Here is a 21,971-nt window from a genome sequence, read left to right on the forward strand (position 1 = left end):
CCAACAGTCACTATCCGAAACCTCCCTATCCCAGGAACAGTCTCCCAAGAACACCATATTTGACCCTCAACAGGGCATAATCATTCCGACTGTGATGTTTCTCTTGTACATGGAGCAAGACATCCAGACAGATCCTGGAAATCCACAGTGGCTTGCACGGCACTTTCAATGAACAAAATCTTAACATGGGGGCATGTCTCTTGTTCTACCGTCTTATCTGCAAACACAATCGCAAGGCGGTCACCGTTCCCTCAGAGTAACCATGGCAGAACCAGTGATTATCAAGTCAGATCTCACTGTGGGCACGGCGCAATGATTGCTCTACGAGGGCGGCTGCCTCCATGAAAGACAAACTTTCAGCAGGCCCGATGCAGGGGAGGGTCCGTAACTGAGAGGGCAAAGGATGGTCGGCCGATCTGTGGTTCACACTCATTCATACCATCATGGAAGTGCTTCGGCCCATGCCGGCCGCAAGGGCATGGTAGTACAGGTGAGCCTGCCGAATATGTCGCGTTGTTCAGCAGGCGGTTGTTGACGTAGAGGGGAGTGCATACTGCTTCCACTTGAGCTGTCGAGGACGTGCAATACGGCGGAGAGTCAATCGTTCTCGAGACTTGGACTGGCAACGCCGACGCTGACTGCAATTCCAAGCTGCTTCTCCATGCTCGAGCAATTTTGATACAGCCCCGGCCTGTGTTCTGTGCAAGCCAGCCTCTACTGAGCACATCGATCACGTCCTTAGGTTGAAGTCTTCAAACCTGAATGGCCCTCTGAGTATAGCCTGCAAATCGGTCTTATGTATTTGCACGAATGGGGCTTGCACACGTCTTTTCTTTAAGGTGCCAATAGCGACGTGGTGCAAGGATACGTGTAACCACCCAACCCCATCCACGTATAAGGTGATATCCTGCTCTTACTGGCACCTCATACCTCACGATAAGACTCTACCGTATGTCTGGCGTGACGCAGCGATCACTGCTGACTGTAGTTGCGACGGTATCGCACTTATGTACACTTGGTCTGGTGATCGCGTCCACCCGGCGCGTGGCAGGAGCTCATAAAGATGATGGCGCGTCGGTTTCTTCTTTCTTTTTGAGCCGCGGCTGTCTTACTTACTGCGCGTTACAGAGAGGTGACCATGACGAAGATGGCGTCTATCTGTGGCGTTTGTTCGAGTGGTGTAAATACTGATGTGAGACAAGCCAATGAGACAAGGCGCCGAGACAAGTGGTGCTCACCGGCGTGTTTGTGCCCACTTGGGCATTTTGACTGCAACTTCTAGAAACGACTGAGCACGAATTGGTCCGAGTTGGCCTCGGATCGGCCCATCCGGGCAGGTGGTTTACAAGCACTTCAAATCCAACTTGCTCGAGGCCAATAAAGGGACCACGTCGCAAAAAACCGTGATCCAGAGCTGCAAAGATCGAAACCCAGCGTCAAGAGTCGACATATGCTGGTGGAGCGTGACTGATGGTTGCCCGCACAACAATTCCAATGTGGCTGGCGGAGATTGGACCGCCAATAATTTTGAGGCTATAAGGCACCAAATCTGTGGCCAATGATTTGCGACATGGATTGTATGTATGTGGAGAGGGGGAGCGTCGTCTTGGTGCCGTTCGGTCCAGTGACTGGTCAGCGGTTGTGGCAGAGCTTGACGTGCTGGATCCGCTCAGGGGACTGTGTACACAATTATGTGTCACTGGGATTCTTGTTGCTGCTTGACAAGACGGAAGTCGACGATGGCCCCTTGTGCACCCGATCTGGGAGGGCGGTGCAGTGGAACTGGCGATGAGGCTAGAACGATTATACGCCGTATGGTGTATGTCGGCTGGGCGTGGCGCAGCGCCAACGGAGAGACGGCGCCGACAAGCGCGGGTAGTGGCAGATTGTGCCTGGACGAGCTGTCTGGGGGAGGCGCGCTGCTTGCATCGAACAAGGCAGTTGCGAGTTGTGAGAGCGGCAGGCGCCCCCTGACAAGTAACCGTCTGACTGCGTGACCGCCTCGACCGCCACGCTCTGGTTGGTGCATGACGGCCTCGCCTCGCCCCGTCTCCCCCCTCCACGCCTCGATGCTTCTCCCCTCGTGTGGATGCATGAACCTCACGTGTCTGTCGCCTTCCATTCCATTTCCTTGATCTCTCGACAAGCCAGCGAGCCATGGATGGCATGGCATGACCAGCAAGCACCCTTGCCTCAACCACTTTAGCCTCCCCCCGCGCAGCGTCGCATGGCGCCTCCGTCTCGACCAAGGAGGCAGCACCAAAAGCCCCGTCCCTGGGCCCTCCCCTGCCGCGCGAGCTGAGAAGCAAGCAGATAAACGGTTTTCTGCTCGTCCAAGCGGCGGGCAGAGCCAGGGTATGGGCCCACGGCGCGTGGGCACTGGGCACCGGGCGGGACCTGCAATCTCCCCAGAGGCCCCTGCTGCTCATTTCGAGGCACGCCCTCATTGGCCCGCAGCCCATCACCACCTCTGCTCTCGACCGCGCCGCCCACAGGCACACTGGCGATGGCCCACTCTCCTCCACCACCAACGGCCGGCCTGGGCTGGACTCGCTGGGCCTGTCCTGTCGGCATGCCCACCCGCCCGAGACGCTTCTCTCCTGCCCAGCCAAACCACAGCCCGGCAGTCGCTCGTCGTGGGCCATCTCCTTGTCGATCGCCGTCTGGCCGCCCCTGGAAACCCTCGGCCCTCTCCACCAGCCACACAGACTGCCTGGGTCCTGTCCTGGGGCCCGGCTCTTCATTTTGCTCTCTCTCCTTCCTCGTCCATGCTGTCGCTCCCTACCGGTTCTGTGCCGACCGTCACGATCGTCTGGAGATTTCTCTCCGTTACACTCCTTTGGCCCTCTGCCTACGCGCTCAGTCACTCTCTACACGAGGACACTTGTGTCCCGTCTCTTCGAACAGCTCGACGCTGTCACGCTTCGCGAAGCCCTTCGCTCTTCTCTCCTCTCGAGGATCATCAACTCGACTCGGCCACGACTCTCTCAGAATCTGCGCCGCTAGCTACCGACGCTCTCGCTCTACTCTTTTTGCTCAAAACCTCGACGATCTCTGGGGTGTCCTCGATCAGCAGCAGTTACCATGAAGATCACCACATCCCACGCTGCCCTCGGCACGGCCATTGCTCTGCTCGCAGCTGAGGCCTCGGCCGCGCTCGCTCACAGGCACCACAACCACTTCGACCTTCACAAGAAGCATGCCCACAACCACCTCGAGGCTCGCGCCGCCAAGCCCAACGACACCGGTGATGTCTCAGTCGCCGAGCTTGTCGCGCGCGACCTGACCTGCGCCTTCCCGACCAACAAAGGCGCCGTCGCTGTCACACCTGGTTCTCTGAATGCCGGCTGGGCCATGGCTCCCGATAAGGCCTGTACTCGTGGCAAGTGGTGCCCTTTTGCATGCCCGCCTGGTCAGGTTATGGCCCAGTGGAAGCCCAACACGAAATACGCGTACCCAGAGTCAACTGTAAGTGGCACATGAGCGGCATATCAATGCACATCGTCTGACCTCGACTCGAATAGTTTGGCGGAATCTACTGCGACGATGACGGCAACCTGCAGGAAGGTTTCAAGGGCCAGCCCTGGTGTGTGGACGGCACTGGCGCTATCGAGGCTGTCAATGATGCGGGCGCCGTTGTGGCATTTTGCCAGACCGTGCTGCCTGGTGATGAGGATATGCTTATCGCCACCGAGGTGTTCGACCGTGCCACTCTCGCTGTACCTGGCATCAGTTACTGGGACAAGACCTCCGCGCAGTGAGTAACGCACTCCCGGAATTTACGTCTCTCCAAAACTAACGCCAGTCATAGCTACTACGTCAATGCGCCGGGCGTTACTGCCGCCGAGGGTTGCCTGTGGGGTACCATCACAAAGCCTGTTGGCAACTGGGCTCCTTACGTCGCTGGTGCCAACACGGACGCCAACGGCAACACCTTTGTCAAGCTTGGGTTCAACCCAGAATGGACCCGCGCACCCGCGCTCGTCTCCAACAAGCCCACTTATGCCATGGACATCAAGTGTGCTGATGGTGGTTGCAACGGCCTTCCCTGCGGAATCAGCCCTGACGGCATCAATGGCTCGGGCGGCGCCCACGAGTCCGACTTCTGCGTCGTGACTGTTCCCAAGGGTTCCAAGGCCCAGATTGTCGTCAGCAGCTTGAACGGTGGAGGCGGTCCTGCTGACGGATCAAATGACACTACGTCTTCTGTGCCTTCCAGCTACCCAACTCAGACGCCGGAGCCGGAGCCGCAGCCGACCCCAACACCAACTACTTCTTCGTCCATCGTTGAGCCGACCACTTCCTCGGTACCGACCACCTCATCGGTTGCCACTACCAGCTCCGTGGTGTCCACAACATCGTCACAATCCGCGCCTGTCTACAGCTTTGCCGGTATCTTCCAGGAGAACGGCACCTACCACAGCTCACCCTACCAGAGCACAACCACGACTTCCAGTGGTCCCACGCAGATCAGCAGCACACCAACAGAGACCAAGCCCAACGACGGCGCGGGCACCTACCAAGGCAACGGCGCCATGGCTGGTCTTGTCGTCGCTCTGGTCGCCGCTGGTATCCTGCTTTGAACCAGGCCGACCTCGATCATGACTTTCGCTTCTCTTTTATTTTCGTACATATGTCAACATCATCATGGCTTACTTATACCAGCCAGCCACATATTGTCTATTGTCTATTCCAAGACCCGAGTCGCGGGGCTTATACGGCTGCATTGCTACGCTTGTTCAGTCGCTATTTCTTGATACCATTTGAGGAAGCGCATACCTGCTGCTGTCTTTTGTTGTAACATTCTGCGATACCCCCTTTTGTCAATTGGCGGTTTGGAGCATTTTTGAAGGACTTATGGCGCAAGGCCCAGTTCATCATTAGGAATGCAATGGTTAGGGATTCGATTTTCAGCAAGGAGCTATTTGGAGGAACTTCTACAAAAAGATGTCTGGTAGTTTGGGGCAAAGGTTGCGCCATTTTGGGCAAAAGTGCATTCGAGGAAGTTGCTCGAAGCAGCACCGCAAGCGCGGCAGTGCACTTGGCCTGTCGCGCATTTACAATTTATCACGATCGTCGACGAACACGAAGCATAGGGCCGATGATTTCAAAAGAGGGAAGCAAGACGGCCTTGGGTTATTACATATTCTTCGACCGACCATATTTTTATCTCCTCCAACAGGGGGGACACGTATTTTCAAACAAACATAACATTGAACTTCGCCCGTCTACAAAATCTTGACCATGTTTGTCCGTGATCATGCAGCAGGATGATGCCATGGAAGGCTGCGTGAGGTGATGATTGAAGGAGGACATCAACGCTGGGCTTTCGGCCGTCTTGGGTAGTCTTCATCGTCGCAACCTCTGACCTTATGAGCAGCCTAGGATGTTGATATATGCTGTATGTAATGTTGACAATTATAGGATCATTGCCGTCTTGCAACGTCAATAAAGATCTGAATTGCGAAACGATGTTCGCTGGTGAGAATGTTGTCTCTCCTCGTATTCCCAGCTATTGAGGCAGGTTGTATCGCACAAGTCCCTGGGTAACCTGGTTAACCTAGGTATCCATTCTGCCATTCGATTTCTTGTGCTGCCTTCTCTGCAGCACTGTGTGACGTTCGTCGAGAAATACCGGCAAAGTCTCCTTCCATTTACAGCGAGCTGTTGCCATTACATTACTGGAGGTGATGCTCTCGCTTCACTGGGCGGGGGCGGCCCTAGCCCAGCCTCTGATTTTGGACAAGGGATTTCTTTTGTCTGCTAGAACCGTCCTGCAATGTTTATGGCAAGTGACCTAGTGTCTTGAAAGCGGTGTCATACATCACTAAGCAAGAGAACGCAAGGTAATTTTTTGCAAGAACGAGGACTCCCCGCACAGAAAGGGAGGAGCATTCTCACTGGCTGTGTGAACACAACCCCAAAATGTCAACCACACCGACGATACTTGTAATATAGTATTGTATGTAACTAACGGATCATGATCTCCCGTGAATATCACAAGTACACTCTACGTATGCCTGTGCCTCCGAGGGCGAGGAGGGGGGGGGTGTTGACTGTCTAAGGGGAAGCGGCGGCGGCAGCGGCTTTGATGATGTCGGCGGCCTTCTCGGCGATCGCATATGTTGTCTGTCAATCTCAAGTTAGCATGTTGTTCTACTCGTGTACATTACCGGCGGAGGACCAAAGGAAGATTATCGTACACTCATGGTGTGAGCCGACGGGTGCTGGGGCATGATGCTGGCATCCACGACCCGCAGGTTGCTGGTGCCGTAGACCTTGAGCTCCGGGTCGACCACGCCGCCGAGCCTGCGCGGCAACATGGCGGACGTGCCGGTCGGGTGCCACGCGGTGAGGAGCGAGGTGCGGACATAGGCCTTGAGGGCGTCGCCGACGTCGAGGACCAGCGGGCCGGGGAGGACCTCGGTGTGGCCAATCTCCTTCATCGGGTCGGTCTTTATGAGGCGGCGGATGAGCCTCACACCCTCGACGATGAAGTCGAGGTCGGCCGGGTGGCTGAGGTAGCGCGGGTCGACGGCCGCGGGGACCCAGGGGTCCCTCGAGACGGGCCGCACCGTGCCGCGGGAGAGCGGGTTCATGAGGGTGCTCAGCATCTCGACGCCGCCCATGAACCAGATGGTCTCCTCGGCGGCAATGGTGCCCGCCACGTGGCCGCGGTGCACGCGCTCCACGATGGCCTTGTACCCCTCGCGCACGTCCGGGTGCGTGTCGGGCGCGAGGTACTTGAGCGACTCCTCGACCGTCGTCGTCGCGATGACGGCGTCGGCCTCCTTACGCGAGAGCGTCGTGATGTTGTACCACGGCAGGAAGGCCAGGCTGTCGCCGCTCTCGGTCCACCGGCCCTCGCGCGACGCGTAGTACAGGTCGCCCTGCTCCTTGTCGAGCTTGGGGTTGAGCGTAATGTCGACCAGGCTGGGAACGCCGGGCTTGACTGTTGTGTGGTGTGGCAGGGTTCTCCAAGTCAGCACAACAAAAGTCGGGAGTTTTGATTCATGTCCAAGAGCCAAGTACTGGAAAAGTTGGCCTGGTTAGAGAGTGACTTACCAACACCAAGACTCGGGGCAGCAGCGTGGTCGTGGAGGTTGGCTCCAACACCGGGGAGATCGACAACAGTCTTGATGCCCAGCTTGTCGAGCACAGACTTCTGACCGATACCAGAGAGCTGGAGCAGCTTGGGCGTCTGCAGAGAACCACCGGACACGATGACCTCGCGGTTGACCAGGACGCGCTGGACGGGGCTCTTCGCCGAAGCCGCATACTATGTCGACCACGCAAAGTTAGCCAATGCTTGGTCTTTCCTCCTCATCATGTTTAATGATGATCAAACCACGCCAGGACAAAGGCTCTGCGGAAACTCACCTCGACCCCTGTGGCGCGGACCACGCCGTTGACAGTCTCGGTTAAAATCTTAGTGACCAGGTGCTCGACGAGAACGTGGATATTGGGCCTGGGCGTGCCCTTCTCGCCAAAGATAGGGTCGTAGTAGGCCGTCCGCGGGTCACTGCGGGACTGGTTCTTGTCGTCAATGCTGTGCAGGCTCATGTGGTATCCCAGAGAGTTGCACATGGGCTCCGCCGTGTGGCTGAAGCCCAGGCTCGCCATGGCGTCCTGGAAGTTCCCTGTGGTCGGGGCGTGTCAATAACGCTCTGGAGGCGAGAATTCCCCCTGAGACGGAACCTTGCGGCACTCATTGCCGTTGACTTGTAAAGACTTACTGTTCTGCGGATAGTTGTAGTGGCTGTAGCCGTTCTGGATTGGTCCTCCGGTGCCGTGGCACTCCGGATCGTAGGTGATGCGGAACTCGTCGACCTGGCTTTGTCTCGGAGGCGTGAAATGCTCAGACTTTGCTCGCTCTGCCTGTCAGCTCCCCATTTCTGCCCTGCCAAGGGCCTATCCGGAATACAACACTGACCTTCTTGAAGTACGGCAGCAGTCCCTTCCAGCCCCAGCCGGGATTGCCCAATTCCTCCCAGGTGTCGTACTCGGTCGGCGTGCCACGGCCCCAGACCATAAAGTTGAGCGACGCGCCACCACCAAGCAGCTTGCCCTGGTTCAGGATCACGGGCCTGTTGAGCGCGAGCTCCTGCTGCGGCGTCGTGAGCGTGCCCCATTGGTAGCTGAGGTCCAGAGCGCCAAGGATCTGCCAACGAGGGATCATGATTTCCTTCTCATACTTGTGTCTGTTGTCGCGCGGTGAGATTAGCGTGCTTGTCTTCCCCCAAACTGGAAGACTCTTCCAGGCCTCTGCTCCAAATTATAGGAAAGCTTACAATGGGCCAGCCTCAATCAGTAGCACGGTTTCTGCGGTTTGTCAGTAACTTGCCCATCCTCGCCAGAAAGAGACACCAGAGGCGGCACAACATACTTGAACTATCCTCAGACAGGCGGTTGGCAGTGACCATGCCTCCTGGTCCACCTCCAATGATGATATAGTCGTACGCATCGAGCAGATCTCTGGTTGCAACCGGCAGACTGCTGGCAAGAGGCACGGCCGAGGAGGCCGCAGCCACTAGCAGCGCGATCGAGAAGGGCGACTTCATCCTGATGTGCTCGGACGATGAGTGCGATGGTCGACGAACACACAACGGACACGGGACTCCTGAAGATTCAAAACGAGAGACAAGGAGACCAACGGTAATGATCCGTGGGCGGGTCGACTGGTTTGGTCCGGGTGGGGAGGCAGGCTGCACTGCCAGCTGTATTTATTATGGACTAAACCCCACGAGAGCCGTGGTTTTCGCCGGCAAGTCTCAAGCTTGTGATATGCCTGCCATAAGGCAAGACGAGGCTTCTTGCTTTGCTAACTCGAGGACGGCACACCCCGGCATCCACATGCATGTGCCAACGGCTGCGGGGTTTCCCCCTTCCAGGGCCCGGTTCCTGCCTGGCGACTGGGGATCGAAGGTCTCTTTGGACGTCCTTGTATGTACCAAGGCCTCGCACGGGCTCCGCTGGTCTTCTTCAAGGTCGTATACCTTGCGTCCGTGCGGGGGCATGATGTAAGTGCACTGCAGGCCGCGCTCGGATCTTTCAGAGTTGTTGCATTGCTTCCGATCCCCGGGGGTGTTCAAGGCGAGCAGGGAAAACTTGGACCGGGGCGCTTGGCCGGGGTATTTGTTCCTGTCCGGGAGGACAAGGATTCCCAGGAAAGGCAAAAGAGGAGCTGGATCTAGACCTTCAAGGTTGTTCTGTGTCAAATCGTTAGAGAATGACGGAATCTTGTCAAATTCGCCTTTGTTCCTTTGCAACTCGTCATGCTGCTCATTCATCATGGTTATTCGATCCCCTAGCAGTGCACATTGGTCTCGAGGCTGTCTTAGACAACTCCTCAGCTCAATCAAAAATTGAGAGCAGTATCTTGTTCAACCACTCACTGGGTATCAAGACCGGCTGTGAGCAAAGAAGCATCTGCATTGAGCAAGCAGCTCGCCGCCGAGCGCCTTGAGGGACAGACACAAGATCGCCGCTGCCAAGATGCGTCGCCAAATTGCAAGGTGTGGTGGATACGACGTTGTCTTATGCCAGCTGCGGTTGACGTTCAGGGGCAAGGGTTGTTGTGAGAGTTGGGTACAGTAACTGGAAGAAGAGCCCGCCCCCATGTGCAAATCCCGCCCGTCCACCCGTGGGGAACATCGTCACCAGCGTCATGGGCCTTTCCCTGTTGAAGTCACGGAACAAGTGCGACTTTCTCCAAAACGGGCAGCGTATACCTTTGAACGAAGGACTGCTTGGCTGGTATCTGGCCTTCCACTTGCCCATCGTGGGAGGCACCACGGCTACCGCTCGAGATTCTAATCGCAGTGGACTTGCAGTCCATGAAATCGAGATCCCCCCCTCGAGCCTGGCAGCAGCTCCACACAATATGTTGGCTGCCAAGTCCATGCCGACATTATCCATGCTCGGACAACAGAGTCGCTGCAGAACAGATCGCACGGACCGAGAAACATCTTGGTTGTCGCTGTTGCTTAAAAGCAGCGACGGCAATGCGAACCCCTGCATCCGTCCTTTCTCAGAATTCCTTACAGCCGGCATAATCATCGTGAGCCAGCGCCAAGCACTGGATGCCTTTTTTTTCTCTCCCTTGAGCATGGTAATTACTGACAATTGTACAAGCACACATCACACCTTATGGCACTCGGGGAAGCTCGAACCTTCTTCCTCTATGAATATGTATATTGTAAGCCGCACAAGAAGCCGTGAGAACGCCCGCCATGGCTCTTAGGTGGACATGCCGAGGTTGCAGGGATATGACCCATGATTATGATGCCAGGGGCCAGGAACAACAACAACAGCAGCGGCGCGCCGCAACTGGACATCTCGGCCAAGGATGGTCTTGTCCTATGAGAGCAGAGGTGGACGGGGGTACTGTGCCTGCGCATTTTTTAATCTCAAATGTTATTACTTTAAAAATGTCCGGCTAGCTTACCAGATTCTACAACCTGCTCGCCGCAAGACAGGGCCCGTCCGATTTGCGAAGACTCCTCTCTTGGGGCCGCTACTTGGAAGAGCAACAGGCGTCTCGTGCCAGTAGTGCATGTCCACTGCTGTCACCGCATACGCTGTGTGCCACAGTCACGGCTGGGTGGTTTAGCAACTGCTCATTGAGAACTATCGACGTCGTCCCAGGTCTCAATTACGCCTGGGGGTCCCGGTGAGCAAGCTACAAAACCACAAAATTCCAGCAAATCAGAAAACACGCCTCTTTGGATATTCCTCCCAATGCTCGCTCCGTCCATGCACTATATACCGTTTTTTTCTTCTTCTTCCGCAGATGAACAGAAATGTCGGCAAGTCTCTAATCTAAGCTCTGTTGACCCATCGAGAATTATTCTAGCAACATAATTGTCGTATATCCAAGCTCTACTCAGCCGGTAAAGCGGAAACGAGAAGCCTCCAGCTGCCCAAGTCCATCTCTGGGCGCCACATTCCTCCTCCGGTAGGTGTTGGTGAAGTCCTGGAGTATCGAGCGCACCTGTCGAAGGTCACCGGCATCTTCATGATTGAGCTTCTCTTTGATCTTGAGCATCAGGCGGTCGACTTCGGCCGGAGTCACGGTGCCAGGCGGGAGAATCCGCATTGTGCGGTCTACCCACGCCACTGTCTGCTCCGGCATGTTTTCAAAAAGCGTCAACAGTGCTCCGCTCCCGTCAGCGAAGCAGTCCCGTGGGAATGTAATCATCATGCCGGCAAGGATGCGCTGGACGAGCATCTCGCCCTTGGCATTGAGAAGCTCCTTCACCGTAGCGATTAGAGCCTGGACAACATCGCCAGGCAGGTGCTCGTACGACGAAGGCGGGTACTTGCCACCCCACATCAAGAGATCCCGGACAAAGTGAAGCGTCGCCGACACAGGCTCGCGCTGCTCGAGCCCAAGCACAGAGAACGTCGCCTCAAAGATTGGGCCCAGCAGGGGCGACGGGATCAGCTTTTGAGGGTAGTAGAGCAGCGCATCGATTAGCAGACGAAAGAAGTCCTCCATGACATCGGGGAACTCCCGCGGAGGAAGGTCGTTGAGGAAACGGAGAACATTGGTGGCCTGCATCTCAAAGAAGGCGTAGATGCTGTCCGTGATCGCCTGGTTGACGTGTTCCCTGTCGTCGGAGAACTCCCGCAGAATGGCGCCAGTGACCCAAAGGAAGCAGCCTTGGCGCGTGGTTGCGAAGCCACTCACGAGCTTGTCCGCCATATCCTTGAGAAGGGGTGTCATCGCTCCTCTGTGGTAAATTACCATGTATCTCCAGCACTTGCAGACACGTTCTAGGATGGGCACGAAGTCAATAAAGCCCTCGAGAATTTTGGCTAGAACCGGGAAGACTTCCTGCCAGTACTTGACGGCAGGATCTTCTTCGCCAGCCTCGGTGGGCGGGACGATGACAACCGTCTTGACGAAGCAGGTAATCAGCTGCAGGTGGTCAGCCACTGCAAGTTTGCCAGCCTCATCTTGTGCGTTGTTGGCTTTTGTCATCAGCCTCTGAACAAGAGGATCACAGTAAAGCTTCAGGAGCTTGTAGATCTCTGCCTTGGGTTGGACTGCAACGAGACTCGCCACACCCTCAGTGACCTCTTCCTGGCTAACCTCGGGTAGGGTGTCGAGGACCTTGTCGTAGAATGACTGCACCTGAAGAACCTGCTGACTCAGTAGGTGCTTGCAGTCGGTGCAGAAATACTTCATGGACATGGCTGCCGCACGAATGATCTCCTTCGAATCAGTCTCAAAAGAAGAGGCGATGTAGTTGAACTGAGGCTCCAGGAACTCGGGGTGAGCAGCTGTCCACTCAGTATAGCGACCGAGAGCCATGATTGTTGCGAAGCGCAGCTTCTCGTGGCTGGGGATCTGCACGAGCAGCGGCATGACCTGGGGTAGAACGATGTTCTCGTCCTTGTCGACCATGCGTCCCATGGCTCGCAAGGAGAACAAGGGCGCCTCCAGCTTTTGCCAATGAGGCACCGAGGTGCCATTAGCCATGGCGGCATACTTCTGCGTCCACAGCTTGATAGCATCAAGCACCTTGGTCAAGCATTCCGTAACGCCCATAACCTCGCAAGCATCCTTGAGTGTGTCGCCCATATGGTGTCTGAACTCGCGGAACTTCTCCTCGGCTTCGCGATCGCCGTCGAAGAGGTCCTTCTCATTGCCAGACTCAGATTCAGGAAATTCGAGGTGGCTGAACAGGATGTCGACGAGCTTCGAAAAAACGTCGAACAGTTCCGTCCGTGCCTGGATATAGATGTCGAGCACGATGTACTGCTTGAGCTCATACCAAAAGTCGAACGTGTACTCAATCACATCTCGGTCCTTATCCCTCGCAGCGCATTCGAGGATGGCCTCAATGATTGGCCGGAAGTGAACAGGCTCCCTGGCGATCGCGACAACCCAGGCAATACCAGCATCGGCCAGTAGCCTAGTCAGAGACTTGTACGCTTCGATGTCTTCCTCTTCCACAAGCTTTTGAATTCGGGGCTGCAGAGCAATAATCTTGGGCAACAGAACCTGGATTGTGTCGATGTTGTCGTCGACGTCTCTCGTCTCCCGCACCATCGTGGAAAGGCACTCGGCTGCTGCCTGGAAAGAGTTGTCGTTTTCCAGCGCGTGGAAGATCACGTCCAGGAGGGGCGAGCCGACGATGTCGTTGACTGGTACTTCACGCAGCCAAGAAGTGATGCATTCGAGCAGTTGTGGATTCGTCGCGGCGGCAGCTGTGATAACAAGTCAGTAGGGGGCCAGGTCGTTACCCATGGCACATCATGGACTTACGCGATGATTGAGCGTAGTTGATAAGTAGTTGGACGACCTGTGCTGCATTATCACCGAGCAACTCGCTTGTCCGCTCGCTAAGCTCTTCTTCCTAAAGTGTCCATTCGTGTTAGACTGTGGACCTCCTGTCGCCTGGGCATATGTGCGCCGGTGCTCAACCAATGTGAAGATGGTGTCCCTGATGCTGTCTTGCTGTCCACGTACTGTCAAGGTGATCTTGCGACCTTCGGTAACTTCTTCCGGCAGGATTCTGAGGAAGTCCAGAATGCAGGCGTGACTTTCAACTTCGTTTCCGAGAGAGCTGACTACGACTGGGAGGACGTCCTTCCAGTCTCTCATTTGGATCGCCAGATTCGCCAAACAAACACAGAGCTGTACTCTGATGGGCCTAGGCCCAGAGGCAAACTGTTTGAGTAGTGAAAGGATCTGGGTTCGTACAGCTGGAAGCTCGGCGGCAGAGACTTGGGTGGAAAGGTCATAAACGATCTGTAGATATACGGCCACTATGTCAGAGATTGTGCTCGCTCCGTGTGGTGGTCTTGCTGGGCAATGCTCACCTTGCCCCTCAATGTTGTCGCTGCAAACAGTTTCGCGTCGGCTTCAGCTTGAGATTGTAGCATCGTGATGGTTATGGTCCAGGCTGCGGTCTGTATATAGCGATCGGTCATTTAGTCGCGCCGTCCTTTCAAGGTGTGCCTAGTGCGTCCGGAGAGCAACTGACGGATTTCTGGAAGCTTTCGAGATACTCGTGAGCTCTTTTCTTCTTGTCGGAATCGCCACCGCGCATCGTGGCCATAGCCTGGAGAACATCCTCTGGCGTGAAGGCCTGCTGAGACCCGTTGGCAGCCATGGCGCCTGTAGTTTGCCGATTTTGTGAATGCGCTTGATCGCCAGATGTGGCGGGGTCGAACTCAGGAGTGGAGGGATGTCGATGTGGACGGCCCCCTGAAATCGCCGCTCCAGGTTCCAGAGGCCAGAGGCGTTGTTGGCTTGGCTGACGGAGACGAACAGTGCGCACGTTGAAACCAGCAGTGAGCAGTTTTTGATGTAGGCGATGTGGTGGGCGCGGGGAAAGGAGCGTGCGGCAAGGCTCTGAGGTTGCGATGATGGGATGAAGCAGGCTCCGAAGAGGCGGGTGGCAGTGCCGTCACAGCAAAATTGCATTGTTGGCGGGCCACGCAGCGCGCAGGGCGTTGGCGGTCGTACGGGGTGATTTGGGTGGTCTGGAGGGGTCGTGGAATTGTGGGGAGCTGTTGGCAGGCTCACTTATCGCGGTACCGGCTGCCCAAGCTGCTCATACGTAATTCTGCATGGCGATGCTTATCCACAAGCTTGTCTCGTTGAGATGCACCTCCGAGCTTCCACGTCTCTGCAGTTCTCTGTGCCAACGTACCTTATGGTATGCATCAATACTTCCAGCAGACAAGGATGCGGTTGAATTCTACGAGTCAGACAGTGCACATGCACTCTCTGGGAGAGCTACCATGTGGACTTCGAGAGAATTGCGCATCAACACATTAGACCCAGAGGCCAAGGAAGCCAGCAGCAGGTTGAGAATGAAAAGGACAGTCCCGAACGACCCTATCTGCACCAATATACCCAGAGCCTTGCGGCATAGTGACCATTGCAGTGACTGTGCTCTGCCACGGACATGGCGTCCTACCAAGCCGCTTTCAACCAAACAAGAGCCGCCCTGCTTGTAACAACAGTACTGTGTGCCCTAGTCGGGAAAGTTGACGGGAGCGAGATGAATATACGACTGCAGGTGACTAGCTATACCACTTTCGCCATTTCTCAAGCATGGCATGCTAGAGGTGCCGTTCACGAGGGTAATAGCTGTGGAAGATGTTCGCAGCAACCTGCAATCAAGGCTTGGCACTCAACGATGGAGATACCCGACCTGAACAGACACCAGCCAAAGTGGGTCACAGCCTTGCCAGTGCGGCCCGCAAACCTCCACGAGGCAGACCAATCCTTTGCCGTCTGGGATTCTGCCGAGCCCTCAAACATTTGGCGACCACCCAGTCACTCCCAGGCCCACGCCAACGACATCGCTTTCCTGGCCACCTCGAACTGGTTGCTCACCCGCCCACCACTGTTTGCGCGCCGTATCTTATCGTCGCGACCTCCTCCGAACGAACCCGACACTCTCGTCACCGACTACCTACGCAAGAATGACCGGACGCGGTGGCGGTGGACGCAAGGTCCTGCTCCCTCCCATCAACTTCATCTTCAAGCTTCTCCAGTCGCACGCGACGGTCAAGATCTGGCTGTACGAGCAGTTGGCCATACGCATTGAGGGAAAGATTAGGGTGCGTGTGTCATTCACGAGAGGCTTCCTACTGCAAAGGCTTGCATGCCTGTCTGCGACAGGCGAGTCTACCCATGTTGCAACGAATGCTAATGAACGGTGGACTTTGCCTGATATTATAGGGATTTGACGAGTTCATGAACCTTGTCATTGACGACGCCGTCGAGGTCAAGCAGATCACAAAGACGAACCCAGAGGAGAAGAGGAGACCACTAGGTCAGTCTGGCACCCAACACTCGGGGGCGCGACCAATGCTTCGGTCGGCATTGCAAGACCAATCACTGATTACTAGGAACACAGGTCAAATTTTGCTCAAAGGCGACAATGTCTCTCTAATCCAGGAAGCTGTATGATACCCGCCCACAAAAAGCAAACTGATGGGGTTGGATGCCAGGGACGAGCGAGCGATGAGAGTCAATGGCATGGAGCATGGGCGCAGAACCATTCTTGACATCCGCAAACACAAAGAGAACCGATTATGAGGAACGATTGCTCCGCGACGCTATTTGGGTATTCTCGGGCGAACGGTTAGAAGAACATACAGGACCGGTCACCTTTGCGACTGTTCAGTATGGCCTGAGTTCGCGGACAATTTGACCTGCCCGTCTCCCAGAAAAAGACCGTCTAGAGGCTGGTCGTGAGGGCCAACAGGGACAGTGCTCTCTTGCTGGCCAGCAGACGTGGGCGCAAGGAACTGCTCCCGCAGCCCCAAAGCATATAGCAATACAGCTGCGCGACCATCAGACACATCCCCCCTGCCTGCGCACTTCAGTGCATACCGATGGAGAAAGTAATCGTAGAAGCCTTTGCCGTGACCAAGCCTCCGTATCACACCCGTGTCTGGATCCTCGTCAAATGCCACTCCAGGCAGAAGTATCAGGTCAAGAGTCGCGTCCGCTGCCGCATCGCCCTCGAGCTCGCCCAGGCTGCGCTGTCTCTGGTCGACCGTGGCCGCATCAATGCTCGGGATCCCCCACTTATCCGGCCTTAGAGACTCGTAGTCATCGATGCCAGCCAGGCTCACCATGTCCATAAGCCTTGCGGGGCCCTCTCCAGGAGCGAGGCCAGACTTGTGCAGGTACGGTACAAAGACTTGCTTGCCTGATTGCAAAGCGTGCCGGACGATCAGATCGGTCTGAAGCTCGCCGCCGGGCATGGCGAGGTATATACCCACCCTGTTGGCGTCGACATAAGGCCTGAATGATCTTAACGAGTCGAACACAGCTTTGCCTGGCAGGCGCGCAGAGAGTGCAAGTTAATATCCTGAACGATTGCGAACCACGATTGTACTAGCATACTCGGATTCATGATGCCGAAAGAATCTGGAGGCTATCTGCAGCTTGGACATGGTGGTGAGCGACTCACTTTGTTGCAATATGGAATCGTTCGAGAGGCCCTTGAGCCGCTGCTTCATGAGCGAGCGGAGCTGCGTCTTGGCAGCGCTCAGCGCGGCAGAGTTCATCGGGTCGTGCGAGTCTGCTGCCTGCATCACTTGCTATGATGTGGCTTTCTGAGCGGGGAAGGCTGGATGGTGCGCCTATCGAGACAAGGAGACAAGCGTAGTGTGAGTGGGTTGTCGTCAATGTGTCAGAAAGTGTCACCGTGAGTCAGAATTGGCAGCATCACGGCCCTTGATGGTTGCGTCTTGCTAGTGGATCCTCCTGCAAGGAAAGCTCTAGGGTGTTGGAAATCTTGGAAGCTGGGAGGTCAAGCCTCCCCGTGGACAAAATGCTAGCCACCTCAATCTCCATACTGCCGATGGCTTGGCTTTTTGTGCATGTTACATCTCAGTCATGAAGCCTAATGTAGCTGCAAATCTGGGAGAGCCGGTTCTACTTCCCTCAGCGACCCGGCCGCCAAAGTATCGTGTCGACTACACTTGGCCATCCATACGGTGGACAGTCGTCGCCCTTGTGTTAGCTACAGTGCGGTTTGTGGCAAAATGATCATCAAGTCATGTTGCACTAGAGACGTGACCCCAAGGCCCATGTCCTGGAAGCTGCATGTTCTCCTGCAAGGTTCAATTATTGACTCAAGCTCATTGTTTATCTTATCCATCTGCGATGCTGAGATCTTATCAATCACACCCGAGTGTCATGAATGTGCGACTGTTGGGTAGAAACCACGCAGAAAACATGTTGCGCCCCTCGTGATCCACGTTGGTTACCCCTCAGATCAGCAAGGACCCTAGGGTCTGGAGAATAATCATGAATACAGAAACACGATACACACTGTCAAAACCTCGAGGATTCACCAGACACTCCGGGACGCTGGGGCCCAAGGTGTCACATGCGTGACCTCTTTTTGTACAGCGATGTTGTCGAACGGGATGGGTATGCGTACTTACCCTGGGCTCCCTTTGTCCGTCTGTGAATTCCAGCCAGAGGTCAGCTCAAGACCCTGGTACAAAGCTAGCAAAAGAGGGTCCTGGTTCCATCCAAATCCTGGCCGCGACAGCCTTCCAGCCCACACTGACAGCATCATCATTCTCTAGTGAGCAAGGAGGGGCTTTCAAAGATGTCCGTCGGAATGCAAATGACAATATGCATACAGCGACAGATCTGGAATAATCTCATACTCTGCGCGAATCCAGAGATGATCCAGATCTCTGAACATGTCCAGGTCCAGCTGCTGCCTGCCGCAGCATCGTTATGCGATCTGCAGGCCTGCTGGTAGTGTCAGCGGGAAGGGTGGTTGCCGCTAGAGACCCCTGCCGTCGGCGCCTGCATCATCCTGCTTTCTCTTACGCTTGCATTCGCCCCGATCCCGCCATCTCCCCACGTTGCGCTCGCACTGCCGTCTATCAACCGCTCCTTGCCGGCTCCCACTTGATCCACGAGCCCACCCAGTTGCCAGCGACTCCCGCGAATGCCGCCTGCTGGCTCGTCGAACGAGGATCATGAACCCCCAGCCCGTCCCCTAGCTGGGCCGCTGCAGCTCGATCGGACCTTCCCGTTACAACACCTCCTGCGAACCGCCCACCCGAGCTCCACTGCCTCCACGCCGCAAGAGTCGTTGCGAAGCCATGTCCATACTCTACATAATATCCCGCTCGCTCAAAGTCCTGGCCCCTCAGCATCCAAGTCTTCGCAGGACGCTCTCGCCTCAGCCGTCGTCGTGCCTCTAGATCTGCTGCCACCCCACGCGACTACTGCCTCTTCCTCCCTCCGCACAAGCCATGAGCTCAACCCCTCCGATTTTGATGACGAATCCGACCACAGGGATGCAGAGTTGGATCAGCGCGCGCTGAGAAAGAAAATGTCGAAAGCGCCTCTTCTCATTCGCTCGAGCCCCGGATTTGGCACCGGCTCTTATGGCGCTGCTCCCATCCCCCCAGAGGCCGTCGACACAAACGACGACGGCGGCCGTGATGCCGATGGCCTGTCAAGGAGGCGCAGTGCCGCGAATAGCCGCCGCTCAAGACGACGAAAGTCCCAGAGCACTAGCCGCTCCCACAGGACAAGCACCTCCTCTATAAATCGCAGACTGAGTCTGTCAGAAGAAATGGGAGGTCCCGCCGTCGCGGGCGGCATCGAAGGACGATTCGGCACAGATACGGCTCTTGGGGATGACGTAGAGGCACTATCTGACGCCAAGTCTGTCGCGTCGGATTTCGATAGCGACCAGGACTCGGATAGCGACAGCATACTGCATGAGGATGACCCTCCCGACAATTCGCCATACCCCCAGGTCCGAGCTTCGGTTGCCCCGACCGATAACACCACGCTATCAGTAAACACACCCCGGATGTGGGTGTTATCCATTCTCTTCTCAATACTTGGTTCATCGACAAATTTGTTCTTTTCCCTGAGATACCCCAGCGTTGCTATCACTCCAGTTATAGCGTTGCTTCTCGTACACCCGCTCGGTCTTTTGTGGGATTTCGCGCTCAAGCGGTCAGGTGACCCTGAGGAAGAGTTCTCCGCAGGCACTCGGGTGGCGACATTGTCAAGAAACCATGCGACCTCCAGGAGTCGAGTGGACGGACTGCGCCTTTGGCTTGCCCAGGGCAAGTGGAACGAAAAGGAGCACACGTGTGTCTACGTTAGCAGTAACGTCTCCTTTGGCTTCGCCTTCGCCACCGATGTGATCGTCGAACAAACGCAGTTCTACAAGCAGGAGGCCACCATCACCTACCAGCTATTGCTGACGCTCTCTACGCAAATTTTGGGCTACACATTCGCTGGCCTTACCCGGCGGTTTCTGGTACGCCCCAGCGGCATGATCTGGCCTGGCACATTGATGTCAGCTGCCATGTTCACGACTCTCCACAAAGAGGAGAACAAACCGGCCAATGGTTGGACGATGAGTCGCTGGAAGTTTTTCTATGTCGTCTGGCTGTCCGCGTTCATCTTCTACTTCCTCCCCGGCCTCCTCATGCCTGCCTTGAGTTACTTCAACGTCATCACATGGTTTGCGCCGGACAATGTTGTCGTTGCGAACCTCTTTGGCGTTGTCTCGGGCCTAGGGCTGTTCCCACTCACATTTGACTGGGCCCAGATCGCATACATTGGCTCTCCACTCCTCACGCCATTCTGGGCAGCCATGAACGTCGTGGGCGGCTTAGTGCTGGTGATGTGGATAATTGCGCCAATCGCGTACTATTTCAATGTCTTCTACTCATCTTATATGCCCATCCTATCTGCTTCGGTATTTGACAACACTGGAAAGATATATGACGTCAGCAGGATTCTGGGCGAAGGCTTTGTCTTTGACCGGGAAAAGTACGCGAGCTACAGTCGAGTGTTTTTGCCCATCACTTACGTTCTGAGTTATGGCCTCCAGTTTGCTGGCTTGGCCTCTCTGCTCACTCACACTGCCTGTTGGCATGGCAAGGACATATGGACACAATGGCAACGGTCACTGAGAGAAGCAGAGGACAAAGGCAAGCCTGCCTATCAGCCAGTCGGTGGTGAGAGCAATGGACGTTCGCCCGTCGCCTCGAGTCCGGCGTTTATGAGGAGCAATTCCAACCTTGATGGCATCATGGGCCGAGAAGATGTGCACAATCGCCTGATGAAGAGGTACAAGGACGCACCAATTACTTGGTATCTTCTCACATTCGTGTCGATGACGGCCGTGGGGATGTTTCTCGTCGAATAGTAAGCCTCAAGTCTCATCAATGCGCAGCGCAAAACATGCACTGACATTTGGGTACCAGCTACCCCATTCATCTACCCTGGTACGGGCTGTTGCTCGCGCTGGGGATTTGTGCTGTCCTCTTCATCCCTATCGGCATCGTGATGGCAGTCACCAACCAACACAGCAGCATATATCTGATTTGCCAGCTCATCTGTGGCGCCATATTCCCGGGTCGGCCAGTCGCAAACATGGTCTTCGTGACATATGGGTATATTTCCTCTGCTCAAGGCATTAAATTCGCTGCCGACCTCAAGCTTGGCCACTACATGAAGATCCCACCACGAATACTCTTCCTGGTGCAAATGGTGGCCACAATCGTCTCGTCGTTCACCCAGATCGCAGTGCTGAATTGGATGTTCGTCAACGTTCCCGGAATATGCACGCCATCCGCCATCAACGGCTTCACATGTCCCATAGCCCGTGTGCACTTCAACGGCTCTATCTTGTGGGGAGTCGTTGGCCCAGCCGAGTTCTTCGGGAAAGGGGCGACATATCATCCCCTGGTATGGTGTTTCCTGATCGGTGCCATTGCGCCCATTCCGCTATGGCTCTACGGCCGAAACAAGAAAGCCAGCATCGTGCGGAAGATCAATCTCCCCGTGCTATTTGGCTCTCTCAGCTGGATTCCACCAGCCACGGGACTCAACTTCTCAGTATGGGCAGTCGTCTGCTACGTCTTCAATTACCTCATCAAGAACCGCGCCGCGGGCTGGTGGGCCAAGTATACCATGACTCTGAGCGCGGCTCTCGACTCAGGTCTAGCATTCGGGATCGTTGTCGTCTTCTTCGGCTTCATCTACCCAGGCTGGATGGACAATTTCAAGTGGTGGGGCACGGAGGTGTACAAGCAGGGCTGCGACTGGCAGGCTTGTGCGTACAGCACGGTGCCGAATGGCAGTCACTTTGGTCCGGATCAGTGGTGATAGAAGGAAAAGAAGCAGGCAGCGACTTTGCGATAGTCAATCACGATAGGCACCACGTTGCGATAACCTGTACATACAGCATGCTGGGCATGAGAGTGGCTATGATATCATGATTATTATCATGAGCTTATAAACGCCTCACTCCATGTTCTGAGGTGATATCTTTTGGCTGTAATCAAAGTGTGGTCCTTCTGTCCGCACGAAAACCATAGATTGTGGATGCTACGACTGTTTCAGTGTTGCTCATCACAGACGGTTCTTTTTGGGTCCGCATAAAGCACTCAGTTGCAGTGGCAGATGACGCTGTCATTGGATCCGA

General features: G+C 55.5%; 8 protein-coding genes across 8 annotated transcripts; 5 read left to right on the plus strand and 3 right to left on the minus strand.

Annotated features, from left to right (window-relative positions):
- Positions 1-839: 839 nt before the first annotated feature.
- Positions 840-1,379, plus strand: B0I36DRAFT_323244 (uncharacterized protein). The gene has a single exon (XM_046153940.1). It carries the CDS (start codon positions 952-954, stop codon positions 1,189-1,191), a length of 240 nt encoding a protein of 79 aa, XP_046012805.1. The 5' UTR covers positions 840-951; the 3' UTR covers positions 1,192-1,379.
- Positions 1,380-3,084: 1,705 nt separating this feature from the next.
- On the plus strand, positions 3,085-4,583 carry B0I36DRAFT_243942 (uncharacterized protein; the record flags this gene model as incomplete). Its single annotated transcript, XM_046150019.1, has 3 exons — positions 3,085-3,468; positions 3,525-3,757; positions 3,812-4,583. 3 exons carry the CDS (start codon positions 3,085-3,087, stop codon positions 4,581-4,583), a joined length of 1,389 nt encoding a protein of 462 aa, XP_046012806.1.
- A 1,031-nt stretch (positions 4,584-5,614) lies between these two features.
- Positions 5,615-8,728, minus strand: B0I36DRAFT_267882 (uncharacterized protein). Its single transcript, XM_046151239.1, has 8 exons — positions 8,387-8,728; positions 8,292-8,322; positions 7,934-8,201; positions 7,737-7,863; positions 7,381-7,640; positions 7,066-7,279; positions 6,204-6,952; positions 5,615-6,129 (listed from the first exon to the last, which is right to left on the minus strand). The coding sequence occupies exons 1-8, from the start codon at positions 8,559-8,561 to the stop codon at positions 6,061-6,063; spliced, it is 1,893 nt and encodes a 630-aa protein (XP_046012807.1). The 5' UTR covers positions 8,562-8,728; the 3' UTR covers positions 5,615-6,060.
- A 938-nt stretch (positions 8,729-9,666) lies between these two features.
- B0I36DRAFT_323252 (uncharacterized protein) lies at positions 9,667-10,392 on the plus strand (the record flags this gene model as incomplete). The annotated part of the gene is made up of 2 exons (XM_046153941.1): positions 9,667-10,060; positions 10,135-10,392. Coding segments are annotated over 2 exons (481 nt in total), but the record flags the coding sequence as incomplete, so codon positions are not given.
- Positions 10,393-10,885: 493 nt separating this feature from the next.
- On the minus strand, positions 10,886-14,126 carry B0I36DRAFT_243353 (exportin 1-like protein; the record flags this gene model as incomplete). Its single annotated transcript, XM_046149977.1, has 5 exons — positions 10,886-13,218; positions 13,277-13,367; positions 13,481-13,762; positions 13,834-13,923; positions 13,998-14,126. The coding sequence occupies 5 exons, from the start codon at positions 14,124-14,126 to the stop codon at positions 10,886-10,888; spliced, it is 2,925 nt and encodes a 974-aa protein (XP_046012809.1).
- A 1,324-nt stretch (positions 14,127-15,450) lies between these two features.
- On the plus strand, positions 15,451-15,940 carry B0I36DRAFT_243013 (small nuclear ribonucleoprotein E; the record flags this gene model as incomplete). The annotated part of the gene is made up of 3 exons (XM_046149955.1): positions 15,451-15,588; positions 15,710-15,803; positions 15,888-15,940. 3 exons carry the CDS (start codon positions 15,451-15,453, stop codon positions 15,938-15,940), a joined length of 285 nt encoding a protein of 94 aa, XP_046012810.1.
- Positions 15,941-16,137: 197 nt separating this feature from the next.
- B0I36DRAFT_374151 (5-formyltetrahydrofolate cyclo-ligase) lies at positions 16,138-17,049 on the minus strand (the record flags this gene model as incomplete). Its single annotated transcript, XM_046160251.1, has 2 exons — positions 16,138-16,817; positions 16,953-17,049. 2 exons carry the CDS (start codon positions 17,047-17,049, stop codon positions 16,138-16,140), a joined length of 777 nt encoding a protein of 258 aa, XP_046012811.1.
- A 1,796-nt stretch (positions 17,050-18,845) lies between these two features.
- Positions 18,846-21,652, plus strand: B0I36DRAFT_349254 (OPT oligopeptide transporter protein-domain-containing protein; the record flags this gene model as incomplete). The annotated part of the gene is made up of 2 exons (XM_046156777.1): positions 18,846-20,689; positions 20,749-21,652. 2 exons carry the CDS (start codon positions 18,846-18,848, stop codon positions 21,650-21,652), a joined length of 2,748 nt encoding a protein of 915 aa, XP_046012812.1.
- Positions 21,653-21,971: the final 319 nt, after the last annotated feature.

The sequence above is a fragment of the Microdochium trichocladiopsis genome (genome assembly GCF_020744255.1).
Source record: "Microdochium trichocladiopsis strain MPI-CAGE-CH-0230 chromosome Unknown B0I36scaffold_5, whole genome shotgun sequence".
NCBI classification, from domain to species: Eukaryota; Fungi; Ascomycota; class Sordariomycetes; order Xylariales; family Microdochiaceae; genus Microdochium; species Microdochium trichocladiopsis.

Bases quoted from the DNA above. Each gene is read 5' to 3' on its own strand.
- B0I36DRAFT_323244 (XM_046153940.1), top strand. From the start codon at position 952: ATGTCTGGCGTGACGCAGCGATCACTGCTGACTGTAGTTGCGACGGTA.
- B0I36DRAFT_267882 (XM_046151239.1), bottom strand. From the start codon at position 8,561: ATGAAGTCGCCCTTCTCGATCGCGCTGCTAGTGGCTGCGGCCTCCTCG. The intron at 7,641-7,736 runs GTAAGTCTTTAC...CCCCGACCACAG, and splicing joins CTACAACTATCCGCAGAACA to GGAACTTCCAGGACGCCATG. The intron at 7,280-7,380 runs GTGAGTTTCCGC...TGGTCGACATAG, and splicing joins TCCGCGCCACAGGGGTCGAG to TATGCGGCTTCGGCGAAGAG.